General features: G+C 40.6%; 3 protein-coding genes and 1 non-coding gene across 4 annotated transcripts; 3 read left to right on the top strand and 1 right to left on the bottom strand.

The window, feature by feature from the left end:
* The first annotated feature begins 231 nt into the window (after nucleotides 1-231).
* LOC138596686 (proton-coupled zinc antiporter SLC30A1) lies at nucleotides 232-4,556 on the top strand. Its single transcript, XM_069667979.1, has 5 exons — nucleotides 232-919; nucleotides 2,700-3,002; nucleotides 3,345-3,622; nucleotides 3,834-4,021; nucleotides 4,241-4,556. The coding sequence occupies exons 1-5, from the start codon at nucleotides 232-234 to the stop codon at nucleotides 4,554-4,556; spliced, it is 1,773 nt and encodes a 590-aa protein (XP_069524080.1).
* A 1,134-nt stretch (nucleotides 4,557-5,690) lies between these two features.
* trnastop-uca (transfer RNA opal suppressor (anticodon UCA)) lies at nucleotides 5,691-5,777 on the top strand. The gene has a single exon. It is a non-coding gene; the product is annotated as a tRNA-Sec (tRNA).
* Nucleotides 5,778-6,640: 863 nt separating this feature from the next.
* Nucleotides 6,641-8,924, top strand: mrpl28 (mitochondrial ribosomal protein L28). The gene is made up of 6 exons (XM_069668842.1): nucleotides 6,641-6,746; nucleotides 7,228-7,538; nucleotides 7,700-7,852; nucleotides 7,939-8,073; nucleotides 8,201-8,287; nucleotides 8,524-8,924. The coding sequence occupies exons 2-6, from the start codon at nucleotides 7,254-7,256 to the stop codon at nucleotides 8,617-8,619; spliced, it is 756 nt and encodes a 251-aa protein (XP_069524943.1). The 5' UTR covers nucleotides 6,641-6,746; nucleotides 7,228-7,253; the 3' UTR covers nucleotides 8,620-8,924.
* A 7,010-nt stretch (nucleotides 8,925-15,934) lies between these two features.
* Nucleotides 15,935-27,241, bottom strand: relb (v-rel avian reticuloendotheliosis viral oncogene homolog B). Its single transcript, XM_069669102.1, has 11 exons — nucleotides 26,986-27,241; nucleotides 26,744-26,764; nucleotides 25,159-25,286; nucleotides 22,349-22,669; nucleotides 21,551-21,717; nucleotides 21,328-21,419; nucleotides 21,096-21,227; nucleotides 20,905-21,009; nucleotides 20,565-20,780; nucleotides 20,359-20,424; nucleotides 15,935-17,565 (listed from the first exon to the last, which is right to left on the bottom strand). Exons 1-11 carry the CDS (start codon nucleotides 27,044-27,046, stop codon nucleotides 17,132-17,134), a joined length of 1,743 nt encoding a protein of 580 aa, XP_069525203.1. The 5' UTR covers nucleotides 27,047-27,241; the 3' UTR covers nucleotides 15,935-17,131.
* Nucleotides 27,242-27,865: the final 624 nt, after the last annotated feature.

Below are 27,865 nucleotides of genomic sequence, written 5' to 3'. Positions count from 1 at the left end.
CCTGATTCTCAAGCTCAACTTTTTTTCCGTTTGCATCAAAAAATTCTTCTTTCTTTCCGCTTGAACTCAAAGAAATGTCGCTACATGGGGAAGGATAAAATGCCAATAAGTAAAAGTTACAAAGATGCTAAAATCTATCTGAACTTGAAACATGCAACTGTTTTGAGAGAAAAATAATTGTGTTTAAATGTATGATGTTTTAGTGTACGCTTTATTCTCTAAGTTGCAGGTATGAAGCTACACTGGTGCATGCTGGGATTAGCCGTCCTGCTGCTAGTGTGCCAGGTCATCATCCATCAGTTGTGCGAGTCCCTCATCGTCCTGGTGGACGGCTTCCACACGCTCTTCATCCTCGTGCGCATGGCTTTATCTCCTCCTCAACCTGCGAGCATGATAACACCTCCTCTCTCCTCTTCTGACGCCTCTGCCACTCCTGCACATGCTTCCTCCTCCACAGCAGCACCTCCTTCCCCCCTTCCTGCAGAATCATCCGTTGAAGCACTACCTGGCACCGACACCACCAATGTTGGGTCCCTAATCCCTGATCAAGCTCCCACTCCCCACCCTCAGCTTGAAGCAGCCTCACCGGTTAACTCCCCTCAACTCTGCTCCCCTGAAGCGTCTCCTCCAGCTCTCAGCTGTGGCCTCTCCTTCATCCGCAGCAGGACTCAGGCTGTGGGGGCTTTTGTCTCAGCTCTAGCCCTGGCCTCTCTGTGTCTCTCTAACATCACTGAAATCATCAGCTTCTCTCTGGAGCCACACCCTGTACAGCGCCCCCTGCTGCCTGTGTTGGTGGGAGCTGTCAGTCTGCTCTATAAGATGCTGGTGCTCTGGCTGAACTGGGATCAGCTGCAGGATGAGCGAGCTGGTGCAGGCAGAAAGCTGGAGACCGAATCTCACATTGAAGCGAACCATGAAGGTAACACGGCATTACATAAAGTCACATTATTACAAGTCAAAGGAGCAAAGGCTTTTGTCTCAACTTAGTGTTCAAATGAAGTCATCTTCATAGACTTATTGAAGGTCATTTGACCAACTCATAAAGCCTACAGTGATGAGTAGGGAAATCTGAGTTTGTTGTAAATCCATGCATTATGGTTCACAGTATTGGAAAATTGAGGTGTACAAGAGACAGCATAATAAAGACAACATGACAATCGTGTAAACACTTAGCCTACACTTGTTTTTCTAACACGTTAAAACACGGCTCATTTCAAAATGCTGGATTTTAGTAACCTCACAAGATTTACTCTTCTTCATTCTCCTATGACAACATTTTTTCAGTTGACTCCCCCGTTACCCGGTGATCTGGAATGCCTTAGAAAAGTCATATATTTGCGTGTTTAACCTTTAAGAATTAAATTAAGCTGTGGGTAGCTGACAGATAGCTTTTCCATTGAGCTGTGCAAAAGCTATCTGCAGGTCATTTGTAGCTTGGCTCAGAGAAGGGGCAACTGAGTATGTCACTGTGTCGTCTGCCTAGGAGCAATATAACAACGTCGGCTTTGCAAAACAGAAATTGCAAAGCTCTTTAAGGGCAGAAGGAAATGGGTACAAACAAAATGAAACAGACAATATATGTATATGTATGCTAAATTAAGTCCCATGCCTTCTACGACACTTTCTAAAGAAGTGCACTGCTATGGCTTCTTCTTTTCCCGGAGCTGCTCCTGATTGGAGAAGCATCAACAATAGAAGGATGATCATCTGCAGTTTGAAGCTGTAAACTTGAAAAGAAAAGTATTCCTCCCTGCAACAGATCTAAGAGTTGAGGGTATTAACATTGAACTCCCTTTTGCAAGTGTCGTATGCTGGGTCTGTTATGACTCATTGAATGACATCTGATGAACTCAAATGCACAACTCAACACAAGGCAGGTTATGTAAAAGCAGTTTTTAATGTTAAGTTCAAGGTTCGGCACACACTCAGTTTGCTCGACAAGCAAACGAATCCACAGCAGGCAGAGGTAGAGTCAGGACACAGGCAATAGTCAATACACTCACGGACACAATGAAGGAAGGGACGAGGTGACAGGAGGGCACACACAACAAACTGGCAACGAGAGGGAGGACAGAAAGGTTATTTATACATAGACCAGGGGAAGACCAGACACAGGTAAGGCCAGTAGGGCGGGGCTGACACCGGTGGCGGGAAGTGCGGGGAGCAGAAAATCTGAAAGGCAGAGACACTGGTAAGTTTCACAATAAAACAGGAAGTGACTAAATGAAAATACACTGAGACGAAAGATGACCTTAAGGAGCTTGATGGGTGGGTTAGGGTCATGAAAAGTGATGGAAGTCGTTGAAAGAAAAGAGCAGTTCAAACTTGGTTTAAAGTTACAAACAGAAACAAATGTCTGCACATCAACTCTCAGATGTATGTCGCTTTGGAAAAATGTGTCTGCTTAATGAAATTGTAACATTGTAAACTGTATAATCAGGGGGGTCACATGAAACCTGCAGATTCATTGTCTGTGTGCTTCCAACAACCCTCTGAGGGTTTAAATTGTGGGAAAGAATGTAGTCATACTGGCGGTATGTCATAATAATCTTTAACTACAGAAGAATTAGTGTCGCTGTCCAGGTCATGATTGTTCTCACGGATTTCACTTTGAAGTAGCTGCCAAGTGTATATTCAGCTGTAAGGAACATCAAACCGTGGCTAAGTTTGTTTTTCATTCCTCTGTTTGACTCCCACAGTCTTAGCTAAAGGAGAAGCCAAAGGTTGGACCGATCCGGGGCAAGGCCTGGATTACGTTAGCCAAGTCCAATCTGCAGCGGATGACTCGCTTCACAATGGAGCGCTTGTCCTCAGTAACCCGGGAATCTCCTCCAGCCTCCCTGACATGGACTCTCACTTGAAACCACAGCCGGGAGTCCACCTGCACGCAGCAGCTCCAGAGGACAGCAGGAACTGTGAAGTACTGAGCTGTGTGGCTGATTCGAGTCATTCAGATGACATCACAGAGATTTCCAAGGACAATACCTGCGTGGGACATCTAGGTAAGAGGTTTTATCTCCTTGGACTCTCACCTTTCTTACTTAAGTGTCCCTTTAAAGAAGAGCCACATGCCAAAATAAAAGCTTCATTTGAGAATATGTAACATTATTATACATTGCACAATTCTAGTGCAAACAGCTGTGATGCTCTCCTACATGTGCTGCAGACAGTGGTGTGGAGTTAAACTGCCCTCTCTTATTGCTTTCTTCAATGTGATCTAATTAAAGTATTGGCCTATTTATCTATCAATCTGGCCCTAATCAAATATATATTCCTGTGTTAATATTATGATGCTGATTTCAAAGTAATGTGATTTTTTTCCCCTGTTTTCTTTGTGGTCCAAGGCAGTCAAAACGCATCTAATACCTCCCCAGTCTGCGATTCCTCACATCACACCAACACCCCCATACTTACCAGCCAGTGGCTAGTCTGTCTTCTGCATTCCCTCCTCTTCACTCAGGGCCTTTGTACGCCCATCCTGGCTCTGATCAACGGCCTGGTGACGCTGCTGGTCGGCCTGCAGTGTCTGCACAGCTCTGGAGCCTGTGGCCTCCTGGTTTACCTGGATCCTGGCCTTTCACTGCTGGCTGTGATCACGCTGATTGCCACAGCTATGCCACAGGTCAGGCTCTGTGTGTATAGAACATCCTATATCTGTACTGTATATACTATGTAGTAGAACTTTTAATCTAAATGCTGCTGACGCTGTTATCAGGACTAGATTAAGAAGATCTGTGTAAGAAGATGTGAAAAAGTATTAATTTATGTTGCTCATATTTAAACGGCTATATACAAACCTTTTACTGACTGCTGTCACTGTTACATTTCTCCAGGTGCACAGGTATGGACTGCTGCTGCTACAGTCCACGCCTCCTCACATTTCTGTGTCTGATCTTGGACGGAGGATTATGAGTGTCCCTGGGGTGCAGGCTGTGCATGACCTGCATGTGTGGCAGCTATCTGGATCACTAATAGTGGCCTCTGTGCATGTACACTGCCACGCTGGGTTTCCAGTACACAGGTGAGTTGGAGAAGTTTTTAATTTAAGTAACTGGGAAGTGCAACTGGACATCTTTAAACCAGTATACCATGTAGTCCACTAACAGTGCTAATTAACTAAGCTAACAGTGAAGCTTAAGGTTAGGTTATTTTTACAAAGTATTTGTTGGAAAAATTGACTGTAACTGTTTTTTAAAGTTGAAGTTTTTAATCAATGCAGCATCCTTTCACATGTGTCCAGGTGTGCTGATCTGATGTCGGGGGTCACTAAGGTGCTGCAGAGTGTGGGGGTGAGCTGCTGCACAGTTCAGCCAGAGTTTGCCTCCTGCTCTGGAACCTCTGAAGGCAACAGGGGGGACGCCTCCCCTGTCGTCCACAGAGAGGACCCCACCCTGCCTCCGCTCCTGCTGGCCTGCAGCCTCGCCTGTGGAAAGGCCTGCGCTGGGAGCATGTGCTGCTCTCCACCAGAAGGGGAGAGCAGGAGCCTGCTGGCACCACCAGCTGGGGAAACAAAGGAGGAGCCTCAGACTCTGGTCATCGAGAACACCTTCCTGTGATCGTCTGTTTTAACCAAAGAATCACACTGTAGGATGTCCATGTTCAGATGTAAAGCTAAACAGAGAGGATGCTGGGAAATCAGAGATTTAAAAGTGTAATCTCAGTCAAAACACATCCTGTACATTATAAGTAAATGCTCTGTTAGTTTTATGACTTTTACACGGTGCTGTACCAAAGATGTTTTTTGCAATATTGAGTAAAATTCAGTTGCAATTTGAAGCATTTTATTATTTCTTGTGTTGCTTTATTTGTACCTGGAACCTTTGTATTCTATGCAATGTATGTACTTTAATAAAACAAATAATAATACTACAGTTTCTATTCTTATTTTAAGATTAAATAATATGTGTTGATACCAGGCTGCAAACATAATCAGTAATTTGATCATTAAAATATTAGGAGCACCAATTTTATACAAATTGTAACACATAATACTGTACAAAAGTAGAATTTTGAGGGGCTTTCAAAATGTTCCATTATATTATATTATATTATATTATATGGACAAAAAATTAACCTGAGTTGAATTTGGGCAGTGATAGTGTTTTGTGTCTGCAGATGTGTGAGCAGAATTAAATACAGGTTTTAAACTCTGAGCACCAAAAATGTGAAGAAGTGAGAGTCAATCAGATCACACAGAGGGCTTCTTTATTCTCATGGCAGACATTTTAATAGGTCATTGCAGAAAAATACGCTTGCTTATATAACAACATAATGATGGCTCAGCATGCACAATCACTGGCACACCTAAATGGAATGCAGCCATTATCACCACTCAGTCCCCTGCCTTTCCTGCTGTCACATGCAAACAGGTATTTCTGTCTCAGGTGTGTTTTATTGCAAGCTTGAACATACAGTATCTCTTACCTGCGATGACCTGTTTGACTCCGCCTTTATATTTTTCAGACAACCAATCACAATGCTTCTGTGACGCATACTACAGCAAAAGGGGACTTATTTCACTTTTTTTGGACTTTCTTGACATATATATGCGTAAGTACATCCAGTACGTGATTGTGCTCTACGTACACGAGCTCTTTTTGATAAATGCAGACTAACGTCCATGACACCATGACTGAGAACACTTTCGTTGATATCAAGGGTATATCTCTCGCTGATGACTCTTTTCAATTGCCCGGATGAGCCTCTGTGGTCAGGGGTGCAGGCTTCAAACCTGTAGCTGCCTAGCGGCAGAGTGGTTCAATTCCACCTTTCGGGCGACAATACATGCGTGTATATCAGGTTAATCACATACAAACGCGGAACAAAAAAATATTTGGACCGTTCAATATGGTGTTGAAGTTACACACCTGATTAAAAAACAAGTCTCGATCGCTATAAATTCAGCATACTGAATCGTTGACATGTTACAACAAAAGTTAATTTTTATTTTCGTACACAAAAATCACGTGAACTCACACGGTCTACTTCCTGTCCTGTTCCCTGGTGCTTCACAATAAAAGTCCAAATTATTAAAAGAAAAAGTGTTGCTTTTTTTTCTTTCATAATTGTCTATATGAAGGACTTTTAAAAGAAGTACCTTATTTAACTTCTGTTTTAGTGTTTCAAAAAACTTCTAACGGTACCATATTGTGTTTGCAGAAATAAGATTCAATCTACAAGACATATGAGCATGTGACATTTTATAGGCTACATTAAAAGTTAAACCACCAAACATTATGTGAAGCTGTCAAAATCAGCTACCCATAGCTCAACTACAACCTTTGAAAGCCTGCTCTCATAATGTTTCTCACAAACATTCATGTAATATTAACATAATAATCTGGAAAAGGACCGATCAGTATTATAATAATAAGAGTCCTTAGCATAGTATATTTAGCTATTTATACTTCTGCAATTTTACTATAGTATTAAGGTTAGAAAAGCCTTAATTATGCGAATAAACCAGAAAAGTTAAATGTAAACACAAGTAGATTTTTTTTACATTGACAGAACTTCCGGTTTGCCCGGAAAAAAACAAGGATTGACAGCCACTGAAAGCCAATCATAGGTTGTACATTTCCTTTCCGCCAACCATATTTCTCGTTCGTGTAGGCGGGCCGATTAAAGCGGAAACCAGCCTGTGTAGCAGAGGATGCATGATGTCCTTGCCTGCTTGATTTTGGGAATAACGTGGATTAACAACTGATACTGTATTTGGTGGAGGATACTGTTTCTTTTCATAACGGGTATGGCAGACTTCGTACTTATTCTCAACGGTATATTCAACTCGTAGATATATATACTCGTAGACATATAATGGTGTTGTTGGCCTGTGTCAGCTAGCATCCTGCTAACTAGTAACGTCATGAAAGTTACTCACTTGTACACGATTGACGATGACTATAATGAATAGGCGTTTGTAATGTTTCACTGTCTGAATTGATCTGTTTCATTACAGTAAAAGTCTTTAGTACAGGAATTAATCTGTACCAGTACCACCCTAACGATTGTAACATTTATGATAACAACCTGTCAAATAATTACTGAAAGTTCATCTAGACCTACTTATGGTTTTGGGGTATTTTTTAAAACATTATTTGTCTGTTAAAGAAAAGTGTGAGAGCTCTTTTTCTTTAAAAATATATAAAGGTTTGAAGATGTTTAGTTTTATTGTCCATGTCACTGTTGTTGTTTATTTCGACCTGACATTCTCCTTCTGTCTTCCAGATTTGAATTTTTAAAGACAGCCCGCTATGCCTCTTTATAAATACCCCCCTAAAATCTGGGAAGCCCTGAAACTGAAGCAGGGCATCTACGCTCGTCTCCCTCAACACTACCTCAAGTCCCTCGAGCAAAAAGAACCCAGCCCTGTCCATTGGAGGTCTCTGGGAGTCCAGTATCGAGCCAACCCAAAGACAGGGCAAAAGGAACGGGTGCAGGATGTCCCGATCCCTGTCTTCCATCCCCCACCCTCCCAGGATGGTCTCTGGGCGGGAGAGGGCTGGATATCAGGCTTCAGATACGCCAACAATGACAAAGTGGGTCTATAGAAAGACAATTTTCTTCTAAAGTTAAACTATGTTGTGTTGACACTGCATGATTTGACCATGACCAATTTTTAAGGACATTTTGAGACATCAAAATTCGTGTTTATCAATCTTATTTTTTTAGTTGATTTCTGAATTGTCTCTTTCCGTAGCTGTCAACTCGCCTGAAGAAGACCTGGAAACCACAGCTGCTTAAGAGAGAGTTGTACAGCGAGATCCTCAATGAAAAGTTCAGCATCACCGTCACAGCGCGCACTCTGGACCTCATCGACGCCGCCTACGGATTTGACTTTTATATTCTAAAAGTAAGGGAACCTGTGTGTCAAAATAACATTTCCCATAGAGCTTTATATCTGACTGTTATTAAACTGCCTCTCCTACCTCCTATCAGACATCAAAGGAAGACCTGAACTCCAAGCTGGGGATGGACCTGAAGAGGGCCATGCTGCTTTGCCTGGCACGCAAAAACACGGCGCTTTACCCTGACGACCCTGCGAAGAGAGAGAAGGTTTACAACAAATACAAGGTAAGTGGGATGTGTTCAAGGAGTGGTCCTAAAATGTGTCAGGAAAGCAGTGATTTCTAGCACAACTATGCTTCATATGTACTTGAAATTGTAAAAGAATTGGGTCTTTCTTTTTCTGTCTGAGCAGCAGTTTGAGATCCCAGAGGAAGAGGCAGAGTGGTTGGGTCTGAGTCTGGTGGAGGCCGCAGAGAAACAAAGACAACTGGAACACAAGGTAAGAAAGGCATTAAGCATGGCCGCCTGAAGCTAACCTCATTCAGCACTCAATGTATAAGAAAAAGAAACGCAGAATGCAAAACTCTTACATTTTCTATCAGAGACGTGTATTTTTTTACATTGGTATCCTTCCCTAACCAAATCCCAGATCTCTGAAAGATATGAGTTTTTAATGATACCACTTTGATCAGTCTGTTCTGTGGGTGCTGACCTTGTTTTGTTCTTGTCCGTCAGGAGCCTGAGCCTTTGTTTAAGGCCTGTGTGGACGAGTTGGTGGAAGAGCTGCACGTCCAGAAACTGTCAGAGCCGCACCTCATAGAGAAGAAGTGAAGACCCATTTTGTCTGAGCTGGACCTGAGGCGGCTTCTCGGATTGAATTATTAAGTAGGTTGGACTGTCAAGCTTCTCCAGAGGGTGCTGGGAATCACACTTTAAGTACTGATTGGACACCTGGGAGAACTTTCTGCACTCATATTTCCATCTGGGAGTGGCACAAATGAAGAATTCATGTTGGAGAAATTCTTATTTATTTCCCCCGGCATTTAACATCCATACATGAGATGTTTTAGGAATTAAAGAAGAAGCGTCCATCAGTGTAAATACTCCCTGACAAGCTGTGATATCAGGCCCCTGTACAGGATATCTACAAAATAAAATAAAAAATTTCTTAAACTTTGTTTCTGTTCATCACTTCAGTAATGATGTGATTCACTGATTCACTGCATGGTTTTTGTTCACATTTTGCTTAAATTCTTTCTTGTTTTTCGTTGTATTCGAAGGTAAGTACTACAAAGTCTGCCTGCCTGCTACTCTTAAGCTTACTCAAAAACACATTTTAATCCATGTGAAAATGATAATTTCTTGTTTGGGCATTGTAACTTCCTCGAGTCTGTTTCCACATTTGATGCTAAGTTAAGCTCATTTTATCTAATTTCTAACAGACCAAAACTTTATATTAATTCCCTTCACTTATCAGGACAAAACACATTAATCAACACTTCTTTATTTGTACCAAGACACTGAAAAGACAATGAAACAACATGCTCAAAATATGACACACATGACAGCAACAGGAAGCAGCAGAACATTTATGGATAATATCCACTATGCTGTATGTGAAGCTGTGTAAAGCTATATGAATCAGTAGAACATAAACGAGCAAGACTGTTTTTCCTTTAACTGTGCAGTCAGCAATGACACACACGAATAGTATTAATGTCAATAATATGTCAATAGATATACTGAAAGATAAAATCATGAAGTGACCATGCAGCACAAAGTTAAAGGACGCCACTGTGAAAATTCAAACCACACTAATGATAAAAGACTAGTGAATACACATCTACATATCCCATCCTGGCTATTTAGACAAGCTGGCAACAGGCATACATACAGTATAATATACACTACCAGTCAAGTGAATGGGAAAGTGTGTCCAAACTTTTGACTGGTAGTGTACATTAGATAATTAGACATATTTGTGAAGGTGTTATAAGTGAAAATTTTTCTCATTTTAACTGGTAGGGATGATGACAAAGGAAAATAGTACATTTACCTAAGACTACTGAAAGTACTCATTTGATGAGTATTTCCTTTTAATGCATCCATGTATTTCACCTAAACTTAAGAGAAAGTGTTTTACTTCTCACGTCACTTTATCTAAAAACTGAAGTTATTAGTTGATAATGACAATATTGAACACATGAATAACAAACTCTTAAAAAAACTAAACTACAATGCAAAGTTAAAGATCAGACCAGCCAAAAGAATATAAAATTATTAAAATAAACCTCCCTCTTAACCTGATACAATGACCTTTAAATTCTTCATTGTCATTATCGTAATAAATAAATTAATTGTCTGTACGATTAATACTTACACTTTTGTAACGTTAAATACTTACTACGTCTGTACCTCAACAAAGATTTTGAATGCAAAACTGCTACATGTACATTGATTCTCAGCAAGCGAGACAAAAAGCGTATTTCCTAAGACTGAATTTGTAAACCAAGGACATGTTATATCTGTGTTTTCCCAACAGAGGGAGCTAAACTGCTTTGAATGAAGAAAGTTGTCTCTCTTCATTCAAAAAAAGAAAACTTCAAGGTTCAACTGTTTCTCTGTTTGGCTCAAAAGTTATTTAAAATCATGAATTATTTCAAATTAATGACAACATTTAGTCTCTTCTCCATAACAGAAAGAGCATTTCTAATTCTTAATTACCATGGCAAATGTTTTAGCACATTTAGAAATATAACCAAACACAATATCTATAATTTAAACAAATACTGGTTGTATACGTCTTTGTGATCACAATAGATCCCTTCTCAGTTGAATAGTTTTACTTTGCAAAATATGTTAAAATACAGTCTTTGTGTAATTCATCACATGCAGGAGAGTTAATTTAATTGTCAAAATCTTTGAGCTCACATTCCTTTAATTGCATCAGTACTAAGTCTCCTGTCATTGAATTAAACAAATTCATTTTGAGGTGTAGCCGAACAGACAAAAGCGACACTGTAACGTTCCTTTATTGCCGTATTATACTACCACATAAAGTAGGCCTAGGTTTTGTTTCTACAGTAGGTTTTCTTGCATTGAGAGGCTGCATGTTTTGTAAACCAGTGCATTTTAAGTTCTCGTCTGTTTAACGTATTGTACTGTGTTGAGTAAAACTTGCAAATTTCCTCCAAATCTAAACGCCCTTCTTCTTTATGTAGTCAGATGTGAAACCTTAGACTCAGCATCTGAGTTTCACTTTGAAACACTATCTTTCAGTTTTCAACAAAAAAATTGTGACTGTTTGGAAATCCTGCTTTTACACAATGTCAATGAATGTGTCATTTTGCTGGCTATGACCTTGGTTCATTTAACCCCCAAACATTATGCAAGTACTGTGTTTTCTCAGCATTTCATCGTTGGAGATAACAGTTAGTACCGCCAACAAAACAAACAGTGTCGTAATAAACCACACATCGACCCATGAACACAGCAGTAATACAGCAAAGGTCCTTATAAGGTGTTTGGGTTCACATGAGGGAAAAAGAGACAAGGGGATTTATGAAAACAAAAAAACAGCCGTTTGTCGCCTGGTTTCACTTTCGACACCCTGACCTGATCTGTGTTAGTTGTGTGTTGCGGTGTTGCTCTGTGGTAGCAGTGCGCTATTATGGTAAGATGGGGAGTCCCATGGGTGTTGTAACCTAGCAACAGAGGAGAAAAAAATATTAAAGGCACCTGTAAACATAAAGGTTCACTCCTTATATAGACACAACCCCAGGGTGGAATTACCCTTTTATATAGTGCTCACAATCAGAAATCATTCATATAAACAAATGCAATTCTTGAAAATGACCAAGAGCCAAATATGGACAAACTTTAAGGGAACACCTGGCTGGTTCCTCTTCACATCTCCCTGACGCTTAACCAGAAGCTAGTGATGTTTGGCCTCAATTTAAAATCAGACCATGAAGGACAATCAAGATCTAAATGTTTGCTATGGTTAATACCATTTTCCAGTTTATCCTTGGCCAAGCATTTATTTTTTATTTATTGGCATAATGTTAAGTGTAAAGTATATCCGACTGGTACCATGGACGCCCTATCTTGAAAGTAAAGTATCGACTTCGGAGGTCTGTGTCGGTCATTCACTTTCAGAAAGACTGAAATATCTCAACAACTATTGGAAATGGTTCATATTTAACGCTGAAAATTCACCTACAGCCATGTATGGTACCCAAATGACGAATCCTAATGGCTTTGGTGATGTTCTGACTTTGCTTTAGTGACACCACGAGGCTGGCATTTGTGGTTTTAAGTGAAATGTTGCAGCAACTTTTGGATGGATTGCACAGAAATGTGACAGACCCATTTCTTCCCATTCCTGGCAATACCTTTGTTTAGTGCTAATTAGCATATGTTAGCATGCTATTATGCTTAACTGAGTGTTTAAACATGGTAAACGTTATACCTACTCAACATCAGCATGTAAGAATGAAATAACGTGTTACTTGTTTGTGGTCAATAATGATAAAACAGAAGCTCTTTCAATGTAAATACTCCAAGTTCAGCTGTGAAATGAGGCCCCTATGCAGGAACTGAAAGATTTATTTTTGTCTTACAGGCATACATTGTTTCTGCTAACATACTCTCCAATAATCATCAAATGAATTCACTTACATAATTACTGCTTAACTGCATTATTTCAGATGAAAGACCTCAATATTTGTAACTGGTAACAAGTTCCAGCAATATATTTGTGAAATACTCACTTTTTTGCTTAGAAAATAACTATAACTCTCCTGTCTGTATTGTATGTCAGGCTGGAGCTGAAAGCTAGTTAGCCTAGCCAAACGGGCTAGCCTGTGGTAGCAAAATCTACTGACCATCATTTACCTCTTAAGCGCATGTATTAACAGATTTTACGTCATTTTTTAAATCAATACAAAAATGAAAGTGTGAACAGCGCAGCTTGTTTGTTTTTAGAAACATTTTGTGTCATATATATCAAAAACTTCATTTTTAGCATGGTCACAGGCTGATGTTAGCATTAAGCTGATTAGCCAGCTTCACACAGCTAGCATAGACTACATTAAAGTTTAAAATTTGAGATTTGAGTTGTTTTTCTGCAGACAGCTTGATAACTGTTGCAGTGTTTTCCTGTTGCATTAATTTTGGGAGATATAATGTGTTTGTGAGGATATTTATTACATTTCTTGCCAGTTTTTCCTGTCTTCCAACAGTAGCATTTGTAAGAGGCGTTTAAGTACTTTGATTTTTCAAGCATTTAATGTACTCGACAGACCCAAAAAAATCATTCTTATCTGGGGTTTTTTCTTTTTTCTTTTTTTATCCAACTAATGTTTTTTAATTCAAATATTATCCAAGCTCTACTGGGGCCAGTCTATATTTGACCTTAATGTGTGCGTTTTACCATTGTGCCTGAAAGGATGCCGTCATCACCTGACTGAGTGGGTGGGACTCCCGTGAAAGCCCCTTTGTTAATGGAGAATATCTGTGACTTCTATCTGAGTACTAGTGAAAGGTAAACCTCCATTTCCTGAGAGCAAAAGCAGATTTGAAATTAGTCACGCTTTCTGATGAGATTTTTCCATAACATCATAATTATTACTATATTTGATTATTTCCACCACACATGATTACTCATCCTCTGCTCAGTTATTCCCCAGAGCCCCCACAAACCAACAGACGCCTCTGCAAATCACAAACCTGAAAGTTGAAGTTCGGTCTGAAACTTGTATTACATAAAGAAGATAAATATAAATACACTGATATGATAACAGAGAAAGTAGAATTGTGTCCGTTTTACCCAATGACTGTATCTATATATATATATTTTTTTTTTTAATACAGTTTTTGGTTTTACCTTATAAGATTGCATTTAGCATACAATAAATAATAGTTTTGTCAATCTGTCTAATCCTCCAGTTTAAGACTAAGTGAATTAAATGAGATACAGCCACCGAAGTAGGTTATTTAAGTGACATGTCCTGTGCCTGTGTCCTTTTGAACTACTCTTATAGCGACAGTCTTGTGAGATTTACCCTTTAATTAAAGGACATATGGGTCAAGTTCAGAGTTATCTTTGATCACAATTATCAATCTCATGGAAAACCCAAAGCAGCTGTAAAGCTTGTAAACGCTGCTTTACTGCAGGTCATAAATTAAGCTTCAAAGGCAAAGTTGAGCATTTTTATAACTGCACTTTCTAGGTGAGAAAATCGATACCACGCTCATACCTGGGTCTTTCCAAAGGTAATAAAATCCACCTCAAAAGCTAACTGATTAACACATTTATGTTTTTGTTTGATCCGTACAAACATAAATTAAACACAGTGAGGCTTTACAGACAGAGCTACTTAGTTTTTTACCTTTTAATTTTAGTTTGCTTTGGCATTTTGTTAGGAGGGATCTCTTTCGTCCCGTAAATGTTCATTTGTTTAGCAAATTTCTGCCTTGTATTTTAACGCTTCCTACCTGTTCCCCATTTTTCCGTTCGTCGTGTTAAGCTAAGCAAATCAGCTGCTGACTCCAGTTTCATAATTACAGTACAAAGATGAGGGTGGTATCAATCTTCACATTTAACACGCAGTAACAAAGTAAATAAGGGCATTTTTAAAACAAGAAACGATTCCTTTAAAATGTTGTCAACACTGCCCCTGTTTGAATATTGGAGCACCTTAAGCTGAGCGGATGACCATTTGTTAGACAAGAGCGTGAGGACATGTCCAGACCATAGACTGTAGTCATTGGTCCAGACATGTATGAGCAGTGGTACCATTTCACAGGAAGTTATGTGTATCTCTCTGTGTTTGTACTGTAGACAAAAGGCCTTGGAAAGGAGCCCAGTGTGGAGTTTCCCAGTTGCTGTTCAGCTCAAGTCAACGGTGACGGGCAGCGCCAGAAAAGGTAACACCTGCTGTAACTTATACACCCTCAGCAGCTTCACATGAGGTAACATGGCTCAAACATAGATGACTGGAAAGATGTAGTCATTGCTTGTTTACTGTTTAAGTGAAAACTGGTTTGTGGGTGTGAGAGTGAACAAAGTGTAGTGACGCTCTCGAGAGATAAACAATGACACCACTTAGACAAACAAAGATAATCAACTTTATTTGTCAGAAATGCCACTAACTTGTTTTCTGTTTAAAATAATTTGTGATCATTGTATATCTGAGGTTTTTGGACTGTTGGTCAGACGTCCCCTTGAACTCTGACCTTTGAGGGACGCTTCCCCACTGTTTTCTGATTATCTATATACCAAAATTAATAATTAAGAATAAAATCCTTTAGAAATAAATATCTTTGCATCCCTTAAAAAACTACTATATTAGAAATAGAACAGAAAGCAACTGGTGTATCTGTTTGTGATGACCTTGCTTATTAGCAGGCAATTTGATTCATGGTGGAATCAGCCTCCATCATTTAAAACTACTAGAGAGAAGACTGAATAGCTAATACTAAAATAAGTGCAGACCATGAAACATTTAGTTTGATTTAATGGAAATCAAAAGTATTAATTCATTAACTTTAAGGAAATATTTCACATGTATCCCTAAAAACTGACCTTTCAAAATAATGGTTGACTATAAATGTAATATTCCCCAGTCTGTCTCAATCTATGAAAGTTTCTTAAGTGGTGTTGCAAGTTTCCCATCATGTCAGCATGTGGTCATAGAAAAGACTCGGCAGAAACCACAAAAACTGAAAGGAGAAATAGAGAATTTTTCAGCCTGGATTACTGGATAGGATGTGACAGCCAAGACAATTGAGAATAAAAAGCCCTTGTTTTTTGAGGACGTGAAGACGCCGTGACTAAACTACAGAGTGTCGACCAACAAAGGGAACCTTCATCTGATGATTTATCTCCAATTTCTAAGACAAACAAGTCCCTCAGGACCTGTTTGTCCTGTGGACATGGCTGACATTTAACTCTGATGTGAAAAGCATAAACCCATCTTGTTGTTTACAGGGTTCAGTGTTCGTGTAAGTGAGCAAGCAGGTCAGGAATGTGTGTAGGCCGACAACCGAAGGAAGGTCACATTCCTCCCTTTCTGTCGTCACTCTGCGATCCTTCGATTCATCACGAATCATCAAAAAAACACAGTCAGTTTCAGGGGAAGTAAAGACGAGCCAAAAATAACATACTGACATTTTTATTTTTTCTTCTCTCACATGTTGACACTACAGAGCTGCGGCGAGGGTGGACTTGAACTTGTGACAGGCTGAACATGTGAATGCCTAGCACAGGGTGAAACTGCAGAACAAAAGGAACTGACAGACAGAGCTGTAATTACGAGCAGGACTGGTTTCTATTGCGTTTAAGTGGATTAAATATTAAACAAGCCAGCCGGGGGGACAGCCACATCCAAAGAATGAAAACAAACAAGAGCAATGTGAAGAACAAATGTGAATCTACTGTCATTAAGCCTTTCTGTGTTTTAACACCCTTCCACAGCACGGACAACTTCTAGTAGGAACTGAGTGTTTCCTCTAAATTATGTTGAAGCAAACAACAGACCTTACATAAACATTACATGACAAGTATTTCAGTCTTACCTTATTAATGATTTACTAAAATAGCAAAAGCAATTTATGGCAGGGTGTCGATTGAGCCTGGTGAAATATGTCCATTGTTTTTTCTTTGAAGCTCCACACTGACTCTGAAAATCACCGTCTTCTGACCTTTAGCTTGAAGGCTAATGCTAGCAGCATTTTAGGGATACATTTTTACAAACCTGCTCCTCGTGGCTACAGCCTTGACCAGCAAGGCTTTAAGGTTTGGGGTTTGTGAGAAGGAACAGTGCAGAGTTGTGAAACCAAATGCGTCTACAAACACATTACACAGTAGATGCAAACACACACAACCAGCCTTTTAGCTTCACCTGGGACATTAACTCGTTTGGCTCTACATCCAGGAGGATAATGGTAAAAAGTTCAACATTTGGGGGAACAGACTAATAAGCTTTCTGCTGAGAGTTCGATGAGAGGATTGATATCAATCCAAAATCTGTACAATAAATATGAAGCTAATGCTAGCAGCTGGTTAACTTAGCTTAGCACACATACTAGAAATAAGGGGAAACTACTATTCTGGTTAGACTAGCATTTTCTTGGCCCGAAACCGCAACTTCCTGGAGCTCAAAAGTGACATAAAAACATGTCACAAAAAAGCTGGTAGGATCATTGTGTAACCATTGAGCGCGGGCAGGCTAGCAGCCTGCTTCCAGTCTTTGTGCTAAGCCAAGCCTCACATTTAGCATACAGACAAGAGAGGGATCACTCCTCTCATCTGGACGTGGACAGAAAGGGTGTATAAGTGCTACATGATCTCGTCTTCTGTCTTCACCTGAACCATGTTGGAGAGGGCGTCCTGTGCCTCTGACTGCGGAGTCTGGCTTTCATTCACCAGCATGTTGAACTGCCAGTCGCTGTAATGGGAAAAGTCCTGACCGTATGAGTTCTGGTTAAAGTTCACATCCATGGTGGCGAACATGGAGTTGACATCAGGCTCAAAGCTAGGGATAAGCGATGAGGTGAGGTGAGGGTTGGAAAGGATATCCCTTAACGCAGGATTTTCTAGCAACTCGTTAAGAATGGCTTCATGGTTGACATTGTCCGAGTCCTGAGGCTCGCCGTAAACCATGTCCCCTAAAGGGGCAGCTCCAGGCTGGGCAGCACCGAGCCTCTCGTCTGGAGACATCATGGTTTGAGGCTGCGGGAAGTGGAAGGGCTCTGCTGCAGGTACACTCTCTGCTGCAGGAGAAAGAACAGATTGTGTTACTGAAATAATAAATAGAAATATGATGAAAGGTCAGTTATTGAGAACATCACGTATATCCCTTAAATCCCCCCTTCATCTCTGTACAGTTTAATTCATCGCTTGTAACCTGGAAGAATTGAGCTGCTACTTCAGACATTATTGCATTGAACCTTTATAATTGTATTCTACTTCAGTATATATAATTATACTTACTTGTTGTTTTGTATGTACAGTGGCTTGCATAAGTATTCATACCCCTTGAACTTTTCCACATTTTGTCACGTTACGACCACAAACATAAATATATATTATTGGAATTTTATGTGAAAGACCAACACAAAGTGGCACACAATTGTGAAGTAGAAAGAAAATTATACATGATTTAAAATTTTTTTTTACAAATAAAAAACTGAAAAGTGCGGTGTGCAAAAGTATTCAGCCCCCCTGAGTCAATACTTTGTGGAACCGCCTTTTGCTGCGATTACAGCCGTAAGTCTTTTGGGGTATGTCTCTACCAGCTTTGCACATCTAGGGACTGAAATGTTTGCCCATTCTTCTTTGCAAAACAGCTCAAGCTCAGTCAGATTAGATGGAGAGCGTTTGTGAACGGCAGTTTTCAGATCTTGCCACAGATTCTCGATTGGATATAGGTCTGGACTTTGACTGGGCCAGTCTAACACATGAATATGTTTTGTTTGAAACCATTCTATTGTAGCCCTGGCTTTATGTTTAGGGTTGTTGTCTTGCTGGAAGGTGAACCTCCGCCCCAGTCTCAAGTCTTTTGCAGACTCCAACAGGTTTCCTTCCAAGATTGCCCTGTATTTGGCTCCATCCATCTTCCCATCAACTTTGACCATCTTCCCTGTCCCTGCTGAAGAGAAGCACCCCCAGAGCATGATGCTGCCACCACCATGTTTAACAGTGGGGATGGTGTGTTCAGAGTGATACACATAGCGTTTTGCATTTAGGCCAAAAAGTTCAATTTTGGTCTCATCTGACCAGAGCACCTTCTTCCACATGTTTGCTGTGTCCCCCACATGGCTTCTGGTAAACTGCAAATGGGACTTCTTATGGTTTTTTTTTTTAACAATGGCTTTCTTCTTGCTACTCTTCCATAAAGGCCAGATTTGCGCAGTGCACGACTAATAGTTGTCCTGTGGACAGATTCCCCCACCTGAGCTGTGGATCTCTGCAGTTCGTCCAGAGTCACCATGGGCCTCTTGGCTGCATCCCTGATCAGTGCTCTCCTTGTTCGGGCTGTAAGCTTAGGTGGACGGCCGTGTCTTGGTAGGTTCGCAGTTGTGCCATACTCTTTTCATTTCCGGATGATGGATTGAACAGTGCTCCGTGAGATGTTCAAAGCTTGGGAAATCTTTTTATAGCCTAACCCTGCTTTAAACTTCTCCACAACTTCATGTCTGGTGTGTTCTTTGGACTTCATGATGCTGTTTGCTCCCCAATATTCTCTTAACAAACCTCTGAGGCCGTCACAGAACAGCTGTATTTGTACTGAGATTAGATTACACACAGGTGGACTCTATTTAGTCATTAGGTCAACATTCGATCATTCAGCAATCATCAGGCAACTTCTGAAGGCAATTGGTTGCACTCAGAGAAAAGGGGGCTGAATACTTTTGCACACAGCACTTTTCAGTTTTTTATTTGTAAAAAATTTTTTTTTAAATTATTTATAATTTTCTTTCTTCTTCACAATTGTGTGCCACTTTGTGTTGGTCTTTCACATGAAATTCCAATAATATATGTTTGTGGTCAAAACGTGACAAAATGTTGAAAAGTTCAAGGGGTATGAATACTTATACAAGCCACTGTATGTAAATATGTATGTATAAAGAATACTTATATTTATTTCACTATAAATATAAATCATCTTTGGCACATATCCCTTGACATGATTGAAGTCCTGTTTCATTTTATTATAATAAGCCCATCGCACACATGATCATGTCACATTAACTGCAACACTCTACTTCCTTCATTAATCTGTACGTGTCAGCTTCTCAAATGTCATGTTATCTTCCGGACACTACAGATCTTTGTCGACTCACCCTCATGTGACGGTTTATCATATGATGATAAGTAATCAGAGGAATGTAAAATTAATGTAAATAATCCTGTGTGACTTTTCACGCTTACACGGAGACACGATAATAATCTACCCTTTCATCAACTTTTTCCCCCCTTAAAATCATGCTGTAAAGAAGTGTCATGAAAAGCAGTTTGTTTCCATATTCAACTCATCTCAGTGCGGTTTCTAACAACACTTTGTCAAATTCCATATTTAAAATGACATTTTCACAGCAGACGTTTTGACATTCTGTAGCAGGAAAGCTTTTACTAACAACATTAACAATGACTGTTTCATGTAGCTTTCCTGATAAACTAGCATGAATAGCCATTTTCCCTCAGTAGGGACGTTTTTATAACAAAGTTAATGATGGCTGATAAGATGCTTCTGTTTCAGGGTCCTGGTACTATAAACAACACACTGTCAGGACCCTTGAAGCGCTGAAGATGTTGAGTGTATTTTAGCTCTGAATTGCCTGACTCATTTCAGAATCAGGATGGATATCTCTAAATCTCGCTGCTGTTTGACGTGCGGGTCATGACATCTGATTAATTGCCTGACTGATCTGGGTGTCGAACATTGGGAGGGGTTTTTGTTGGCTGTCTTGCAGTTTGAGGCATTCTAACATTTAATTTACCCGCTTGGCTGTTGTCTAGAAGAAGTGAAAGAAGTGAAAGGACAAACACTGTTTTATTCTCACCTGTCGCACACGGTTTGAAGCTGATGTCTGACTTTATCTTTCTCTTCCGCTTCACCTCATACGGATCTGAAACACAAACAGAAATACTTCACTTGACTGCCTTAAGATTAAATGCTCCACGGCAAGTATATTTCAGCCATTCAAGAGGATGCTGGCAATATAAAACCTGCATACTGGACAGACCTGTTTGCACAGTCCTGACTCACCTGGGTTGTGTGGCAGGTACATGAAGGTAACAGGCTCGCTCTCCATCTGGTCTGAGAGGCGACGCAGACTAACGTTGACTTCGACCTCCTCTGTGATGTCCTGGTCCTGGTAGGGTGGAGTCTTAAACACGATGGCGATCTGCCGGTGCACGTCTGTCTGTGCAAACTCCCCGCTCGCCTTCCACGACCCCCGCCTGAAGATGATCTCGATGTCGTCTGTGGATCAGCGGCAACAAGTAGAGCCATGTTTATCAGGAGGGAGAGTCACACCATCATCATACTGTAAATGTCAGTCTGATATTTCAGACAGAGCAGAGGATGTTGTGAAAAGTGATCTAACCTTTCTGCACTTTGTCACACAACATGTAGATCTCCGTCTTGCCGGTGCAGGAGCCTCTGTACAGGTTCAGATGGGTGATTTTCAGCTGCGATGTAGTTGTTGCCTCTGTGAAAGAAAAACATGCAACTATCAGAAATCCTTCTTTTGTTGTGTGGTCTGTACTGTGGTTTAACTCGTACACGTGAGCTTACTCTTGTCATAAATGGGGTTTGATATCACTGGGCTGAGGCCGTTTTTTCTGCCGTCCTCCCACTCGAGCTCACACTGAAAGCACAGACGCACAGCGTTCATGTCTATGTCTTCAATGCCCTTTGAGTGACCGGCTGAGGGAGGAAAAGACACAAAATTAAATCATGAAGAAAACACGATATCATCCTTTAAATGTTATGTATAGAAAGATGACCATCTTAGGGTGTATCTTACTTTGAAAGGGGTCGATATTTTGGTTTCTTCTCTTCTCAAGTGAAGCGTCGAGCTCTTTCCTTCTCACACACTGTATACCCAGGTTAGCAAAACTGCAACAGCAGAAAGCAAGAAAAAAAAAAAAAAGGTCAGTCAATTTTTCATGCTGAATAAATAAGAGAATAGTAGGTTGAAAAAAAGAAGCAAAAAAGGTCATGTCTAAGGAGTAGAAATGGGCGTGCACCTGTGACGTCGGCTGCTGTGAGGATTGACCGTGACCACGCAGATTCCTGAACCGTTGGGGCAGTCTTTACCCACAAGGCAGTGTGGGTGAGGCCGGTGTGGGGGGTCTTTGGTCACCAGGGAAGCGGTGACTTTGACCCACTTTAAGTGGTCAATTGAACCCTGAATCTGTAAGACAGAACAGGAGAAGAAGATGAATGGGGGAAGCAGGGAAAGAACTGAAAATGGCAGTTAACAGTAAACACATCATCCCACACACAGGATGTGAGCCAAAACAAACATGTTGTAATCAAACACACAGAAATGAGATGGGATGCCTCCCTCAGATATGATTAAAAACAGAGCCTTGGGTAGCAGCTTGATGAGTAAGGATGAAACATGGAGTAGAAGAAGATACTAAATATTAAAGAGCCATATAAATGTAAATATACTGCAAGGGTTGTTCTTAGGTAATTACATTTCATCGAGATCTTTCACCTAAAATCACCACAAGCTTGAAGCTTTGTCTTAATTGTGCGATGGTGTTTGTGCAGGGTGAGTCGGAGAGTGTGAGTGTGTGTGTGTAGGAGTGTTTGTTAGTATGCAGAGAGGGGATACACCGCCTGTCTTTGACCACACTGGAGCTTGGATTTGTGGGGACTTTCTTATTGACTACCCACATCCTTACAGCTCCACCCCCACGCATCGGTCGACACAGGGGGTTCAAGAGTATACACCAACACAAATCATCTGTGGTTAAAACCTTCTCTAACTGTCTCCTAGAGCCAGTAAACCCCCTTTAAAACTGTGATGTGTCTACCTCTATCGCAGGCTGGGTCTTGTTGGTTTCAGTGCTGGACGTCCCCAGGATGCTGCCGGCCGAGCGCCCCTCACACTCATATCGAAACCTCATGCCTCTCTCCTTCGGCTCCTCCACAACCACCAGTTTGGGCTTGTCCAGAAGCTGCTCCAGCATCTCAGTGTCGTCTCCGCGGCGCTGTGAGGACATGCTCTTAGAGCCCTGCAAACACGATGGCACACGACCCCGCCGGGAGGAACTGGAGGCGGATCCCCGGGAAGAGTGAGGCATCACTCTGGAGGTGCACGACTGCTGCAGGGGCTGGGGGAAGGAGCAGGGGGGCTGTAGAGAAAAAAACAATAACACAAACAACAACATTATCATACCTTTATATCACCGGGCTTGTGGTTGTAAACCTCTTTTGCAGACAAAACAATTAATAAGACAACAGAAATAGACTCAATAAAGGATGGCCACAGAGCTCTACATTTTGCCACAAATGTCAGATTTATCAATTAATTTCACTGTTGCAAATGAAGGAGCAGAAAACTAAATGACTCTCTTTCTCATCTCTGTCCTTATATTAGAGACAGACAGCAGATATACGTCTTGTGATCTGAGATAATTATGCCAAGCCGCCACCACTGACAAACCAAACTCTGTTTCTCATCAAGGTTTTTAACATGCAACTTTAAAGAAAGACATTTGTAAAGCCAAATATCTATCTCACTGTAACAGGCAGCAAATTGTGATGTTTTTCAAGGAGCTAGAACAAGTCCCACAATGTCCAAAGACAACTATCTATCTGACAGCTTTAGCTAGTAGTTTCTTATCAGATTAAGAATGTATGGACAGATCAGACATCTGTGAGTTTTTAGCAACTCCGAAGAGAATTTAACTTCTGAACTTCCCTTTGAGCCTTTAATAGATCACAAAAACACTGACTACTACTTTTATACCCCCGTTATTTTACACAGCTCTGGAAAAAATTAAGAGACAAGGCCGAATGTTCCTTAAATCAGCATCTCTCTCTCTTCAGGTCATGTCCAGCCCAAATCAGGTCTGTACCCCATTGAAAACCTCCTGAACGCGATAAAGAGGAATTATGTAACATATACTCATCTGTCAATCACGGGGGACATTTCTCTAAACAATCAGACCTTTTAGCACATGACAATACTGAACTTTGAATGTATGACTTTGACTTGAAAAATAGTATTTCTTACATTCTTTTACTGGTACTTTTACTTAAGTAAAACCCTGACTGCCCCTTTAAGACTACAATTCTTCCCCTGTAGTGTTAGAAAACAACATCAAGTGGAAACAAACATACACGGCATAAAACAGAGAACCAGATGCCTGTCGTCGACTACAACAGATGATGATGGAGGTGAATCATTCTGCATCACAGCGGCAGTGAGAACTGAGTCACTGCGTGTTTTTCCTTCATACATGTGCTTTCTATCAGTGCGCAGAGTTAATCATGTGCTCCTTTGACTCCTCCTCTTGCATTTTGATGTCTTATTTCTTTGTTACACCACAGACCATCCAGACTTTCTGTTGCCGTTGAACGCCTCTCTTTTGTTTTTCACTTTCGCCCAGTTAGGCCTCTCATCAGCTTCAATGCGATGCGTAAGAAATTAAAAGTATCAAAAACATGTGAAACTTCATTAAAAACACACCTAAGCTTTAGTCTATTTGAATTTAAGGACAAAGTAAAAAGCAAACCTGCAGGGAACAAAGAAGCAAAGATCCTCCTCGTCGCTTGGGAAGCCGTTAATCAGGCTGTGAGCTCATTAAAGCCTTGCTGCCGGGTGATGCCTCTGCATGAGATCACCTTTCATAATATGCAGTCTAGCCACAGACGTCTGCTGTCAAAGAGCTTGTGTGTATGCGTCTGCAAGCATATTAGCCTGGGCTAAACAAAAGCCTAGCAGAGAACCGGAAACAGGAAGTCAGCCAAAACTGACGTGGATCGACCAATAGGAGACGAAGTGCAGGACGAAGAATGTGACCTTTCACCCCCCGGGTGGGTTTGGCTAGTAAACAGAAAGGCAGGGAAACTGAAAGTAGGAGTCAGTTTACAGTTTTTCTAACCACTGCCCCCTCCTTCTTCTCTCTCTCAGCCCCCTCCCACAAAGAGGCACGTCGAGGAGGTGTGTCAGCCTCAAGCACAGGCCGCAAAGATTGTGTTTACATACAAAATCCCCATATTTAGCAATCTCTCATGCATCACAATGATAAACCGGTAATACAGAGTTTCAGTCGTGTCACATTTACTGTTTTTATCATGAGCTGACTGAGCGGGCTGCGGCGTCACAGCAGTCTTATCAGATTTCACAACCCCTGATCTCCAGGCGGTCTGTAAACCACGTGCTTTATGGTAAGAGCCCGACCTGTCTGGCTGTGTAACGACTACTCTGTACAACAACAATACAACCAACCATGCATCTCCATGCTCCACAGGCGCTTTAGTGCAGCTTCTTTCAGCGACATTTGATCTTTTAAAAACATCTAAAGTGAAGCTTTAGCCTCCTACTTTTACATCTTACCAGAGAGGAAGCCAAACTAAAGCTAAAGGAGTTTGTTTCTATATTCAGTCTTGAGATAAAGGATTAAATATGGCCACAGCTGGCTCCTAACCCACACCTCAAATATAATACCTTGATGTTTGCCCTCTGGATGTTTCCAACAGTCATTATTGGAAATGTAGGAAACCGTTAACAGAAGCAGACACCACATCGACCACAATAACCCAGATGACTACTCTGGTACTAAAACATCATAACACCATAAAAGCACGCCCAGTGATGTTTTCTGATCCCACTTACCTGGCATGCCGTGCCTCTCGCCACCAGTTTTGGCTGTTGGAGCCCTGTGTGGTCAGCGAGGTCAGAAGGAGGGGGAGGAGGTCCTGGGAGGGAGCCTTCGTGTTCTGTGAGGAATTCCTGAATGATTTCTGGTAATAAAACACATAAACAGATAGTTTCTCAGATGCTGACTAACTGAAAAATTAAAATGTTTATATTTAAGTTTTAACTTGTCAAAAGATAACACAGGCCTATCGATAACATTTTAGTTCTTGCTCATTTCAGGCTGAGAAGTGGGCATGAAGCTATAGTGAAGTCACTTTGATAAAGGGATATCAAAAGATTAAAGAAACCTCCTGAATAAATAAGGAGCTGTGCTGATAAACCAACATGAAATAATGAGGTCATTTTGATACATGATCTCTACAGATGGGTAAAGAGGATCTCAATCAAGACCCTGCATTTACAGTATTTTGACCTCTAACCTACCTAAAACATTTCTTTTGTGAAATATAGCATTAATCCGGGCAAAGAGGCACTATCTTGCACAGTGAATGCAATATAATACCACGACCGAGACATACCAAGGATACAATTTCCTGTTTGAGGCGCAGAGTTTGTATTTTGTGGTTGTATTTATGTGCATATTTATGAGGTTTGTTTCATGTTAGGCGCTACACCAGTGTAAAGGAAGACACTGCCTGAAAAGTGCTGTTGAGTCCACACAGTCCATTATTTTAGATATCAGCACTACAAAAGGTGCATTATTATTGTTATACCATAACCATCAAAAATGTGTTGTGTGAATTTATAACTTAGGTCTGTTGATAATGATACTCAAGTATTGTATGCACCATGTGCACAGATTGTTAGCTGTGGTTAAGGTGACATTTTTTTTTTCACACTTTCCAGCCAAACAGAAACTGGTTTCCTGTGTCCCCGGCAAAGCAGTCATACAAATAAACAACAATAAATCTATTTCCCAACCAGCAGAAAATTAACATCAACAGTTTTGATAATGAATTTATAATATAAAGTATAACAAATTGTGAAAAGACAACCAAAAATGTTGATATTTGCTGCTTCTTATACTTGATGAAATAGAACTCAATATCTATTTTAAACTGCAAGGGAAACAAATACAAGCTATTTGAATATGCAAACTTTCCTTTTGGGGGAATTGTTAAGGCGACTGGAATTGATTCCATTTATTTCGAACATGTAAAACTGTATATAGAAAATAAGTAAACATTTTAAAGATTTATAACTAGAAATTAGTTGCAGTCTTTAATGCACTGAATAGGATAAAATTAATATTTTAAATTCTCAACGATACCAAAATGTAGTTTTGTCTTAAGTTGTGTGGATTTGCTCACGCGAGTCTTTATTTTTTGCACTTCAGGGCCACCATATAAAGCAGAAACTCTGCGAGAAATATTTACCGCACTACAAGAGGAAGCAAAAATATTAATCATGGAGTCTACTTCTCCTTCTGAATGTGGTCGCCTCAGGTCACACTTTGCAAATAACACGTTGCATCCCTCACGAGCATGACTTTATGTATCTTGGGCAAAAAAAAACTAAACAAGAGAGAGCCTATACTCACCAAAGTCCAACACCCCTCGGTCTGCGGATTAAACAGAAAACAAACGATTAGCGAACACAATAAAAACAGCCGTGTGGTTGTAAAAGTAAGACCTGCACACAGAGCAGTGACAGCCAGCCGGGGAGGCGTGCTCAGATCCGGGGATGGGTGTTGGCTGCTCTGCTCTCTCATATCACATGCCCGGTGATGATGTCAGCTCTCTTTCACTCACACAAACATTAAGATTTAAATGTAAAACCTACCAGTGGTCCCGTTGAAGATCTCCATGTCTTTCATGTCATGTGAAGAGTCCTTAAAGACCATAAACGTCGTGTCCTTGAATTCTTTCCGAACTGGATAATTTCCGGTTTAAGTCGTCTCTTCTGGGTCTAAACTTTTCTCTAAAGAAAAAGTCTCGTCAGGCTTAAAACCCGTCCCGAGTGTTCGTACTGACCCGAGAGTAACTGTTAACCAGACTTATCGCCATGTGTTGAATGCCTGGAGGATAGTTTGCTTCGGTTTTAGTTTTTCCGCAGCAGAGCAGCCTCGCTCTGATTGGCTGCTCCTGGGCGTGGAAATCCCCGCAGCATGACGTCATCGCTCAGACGCGAACCCCTCCCCTCTCAGAGTAGCAGGTACCTAATCGTTTCACACGTTCATATTTTAATATTCACAATACCTCTTTTTTTTCATGATAACGACCCCGTATCTGAAATGCATATTAAAATCATAAGAACCTGTTATAACTTAGAATCTCAACTTAATAAGTATCTAAAAAGACAATATCTCAAATTGAGAAACTTTCTAAAAATGACGTAAAATCTCAGATAATGACCTAGTATCGTCCTGTTTTCAGCTAGTGACTATATCGAGAAAGTTTATCATTATAAAATCTTGCAGAAACTCTCTTTCCATCACATGGAAATAGGCTGGATTGCCAGAAAAAAACACTGCTCTTTCCTTATGAGTTGAGCATCACTGCATAGGCAAAACAGCGCTGCTGATTATTTGAATGAAAAAACAATCATCAAATCATATCTAGTCAACGTTTTTCCCAGCTAGAGGAACTAATTATTCACATATTTCTCCTGGTTGCATCATGTTTTTGCTGCAGCTCCTGTTTCCGACAAATTCAAGGTAGCA

The sequence above is a fragment of the Semicossyphus pulcher genome, unplaced genomic scaffold (assembly GCF_022749685.1).
Source record: "Semicossyphus pulcher isolate SPU_LCO1_2020_fin unplaced genomic scaffold, fSemPul1.0.p SCAF_19, whole genome shotgun sequence".
NCBI classification, from domain to species: domain Eukaryota; kingdom Metazoa; phylum Chordata; class Actinopteri; order Labriformes; family Labridae; genus Semicossyphus; species Semicossyphus pulcher.
This window is presented reverse-complemented; position numbering and strand designations above follow the sequence as displayed.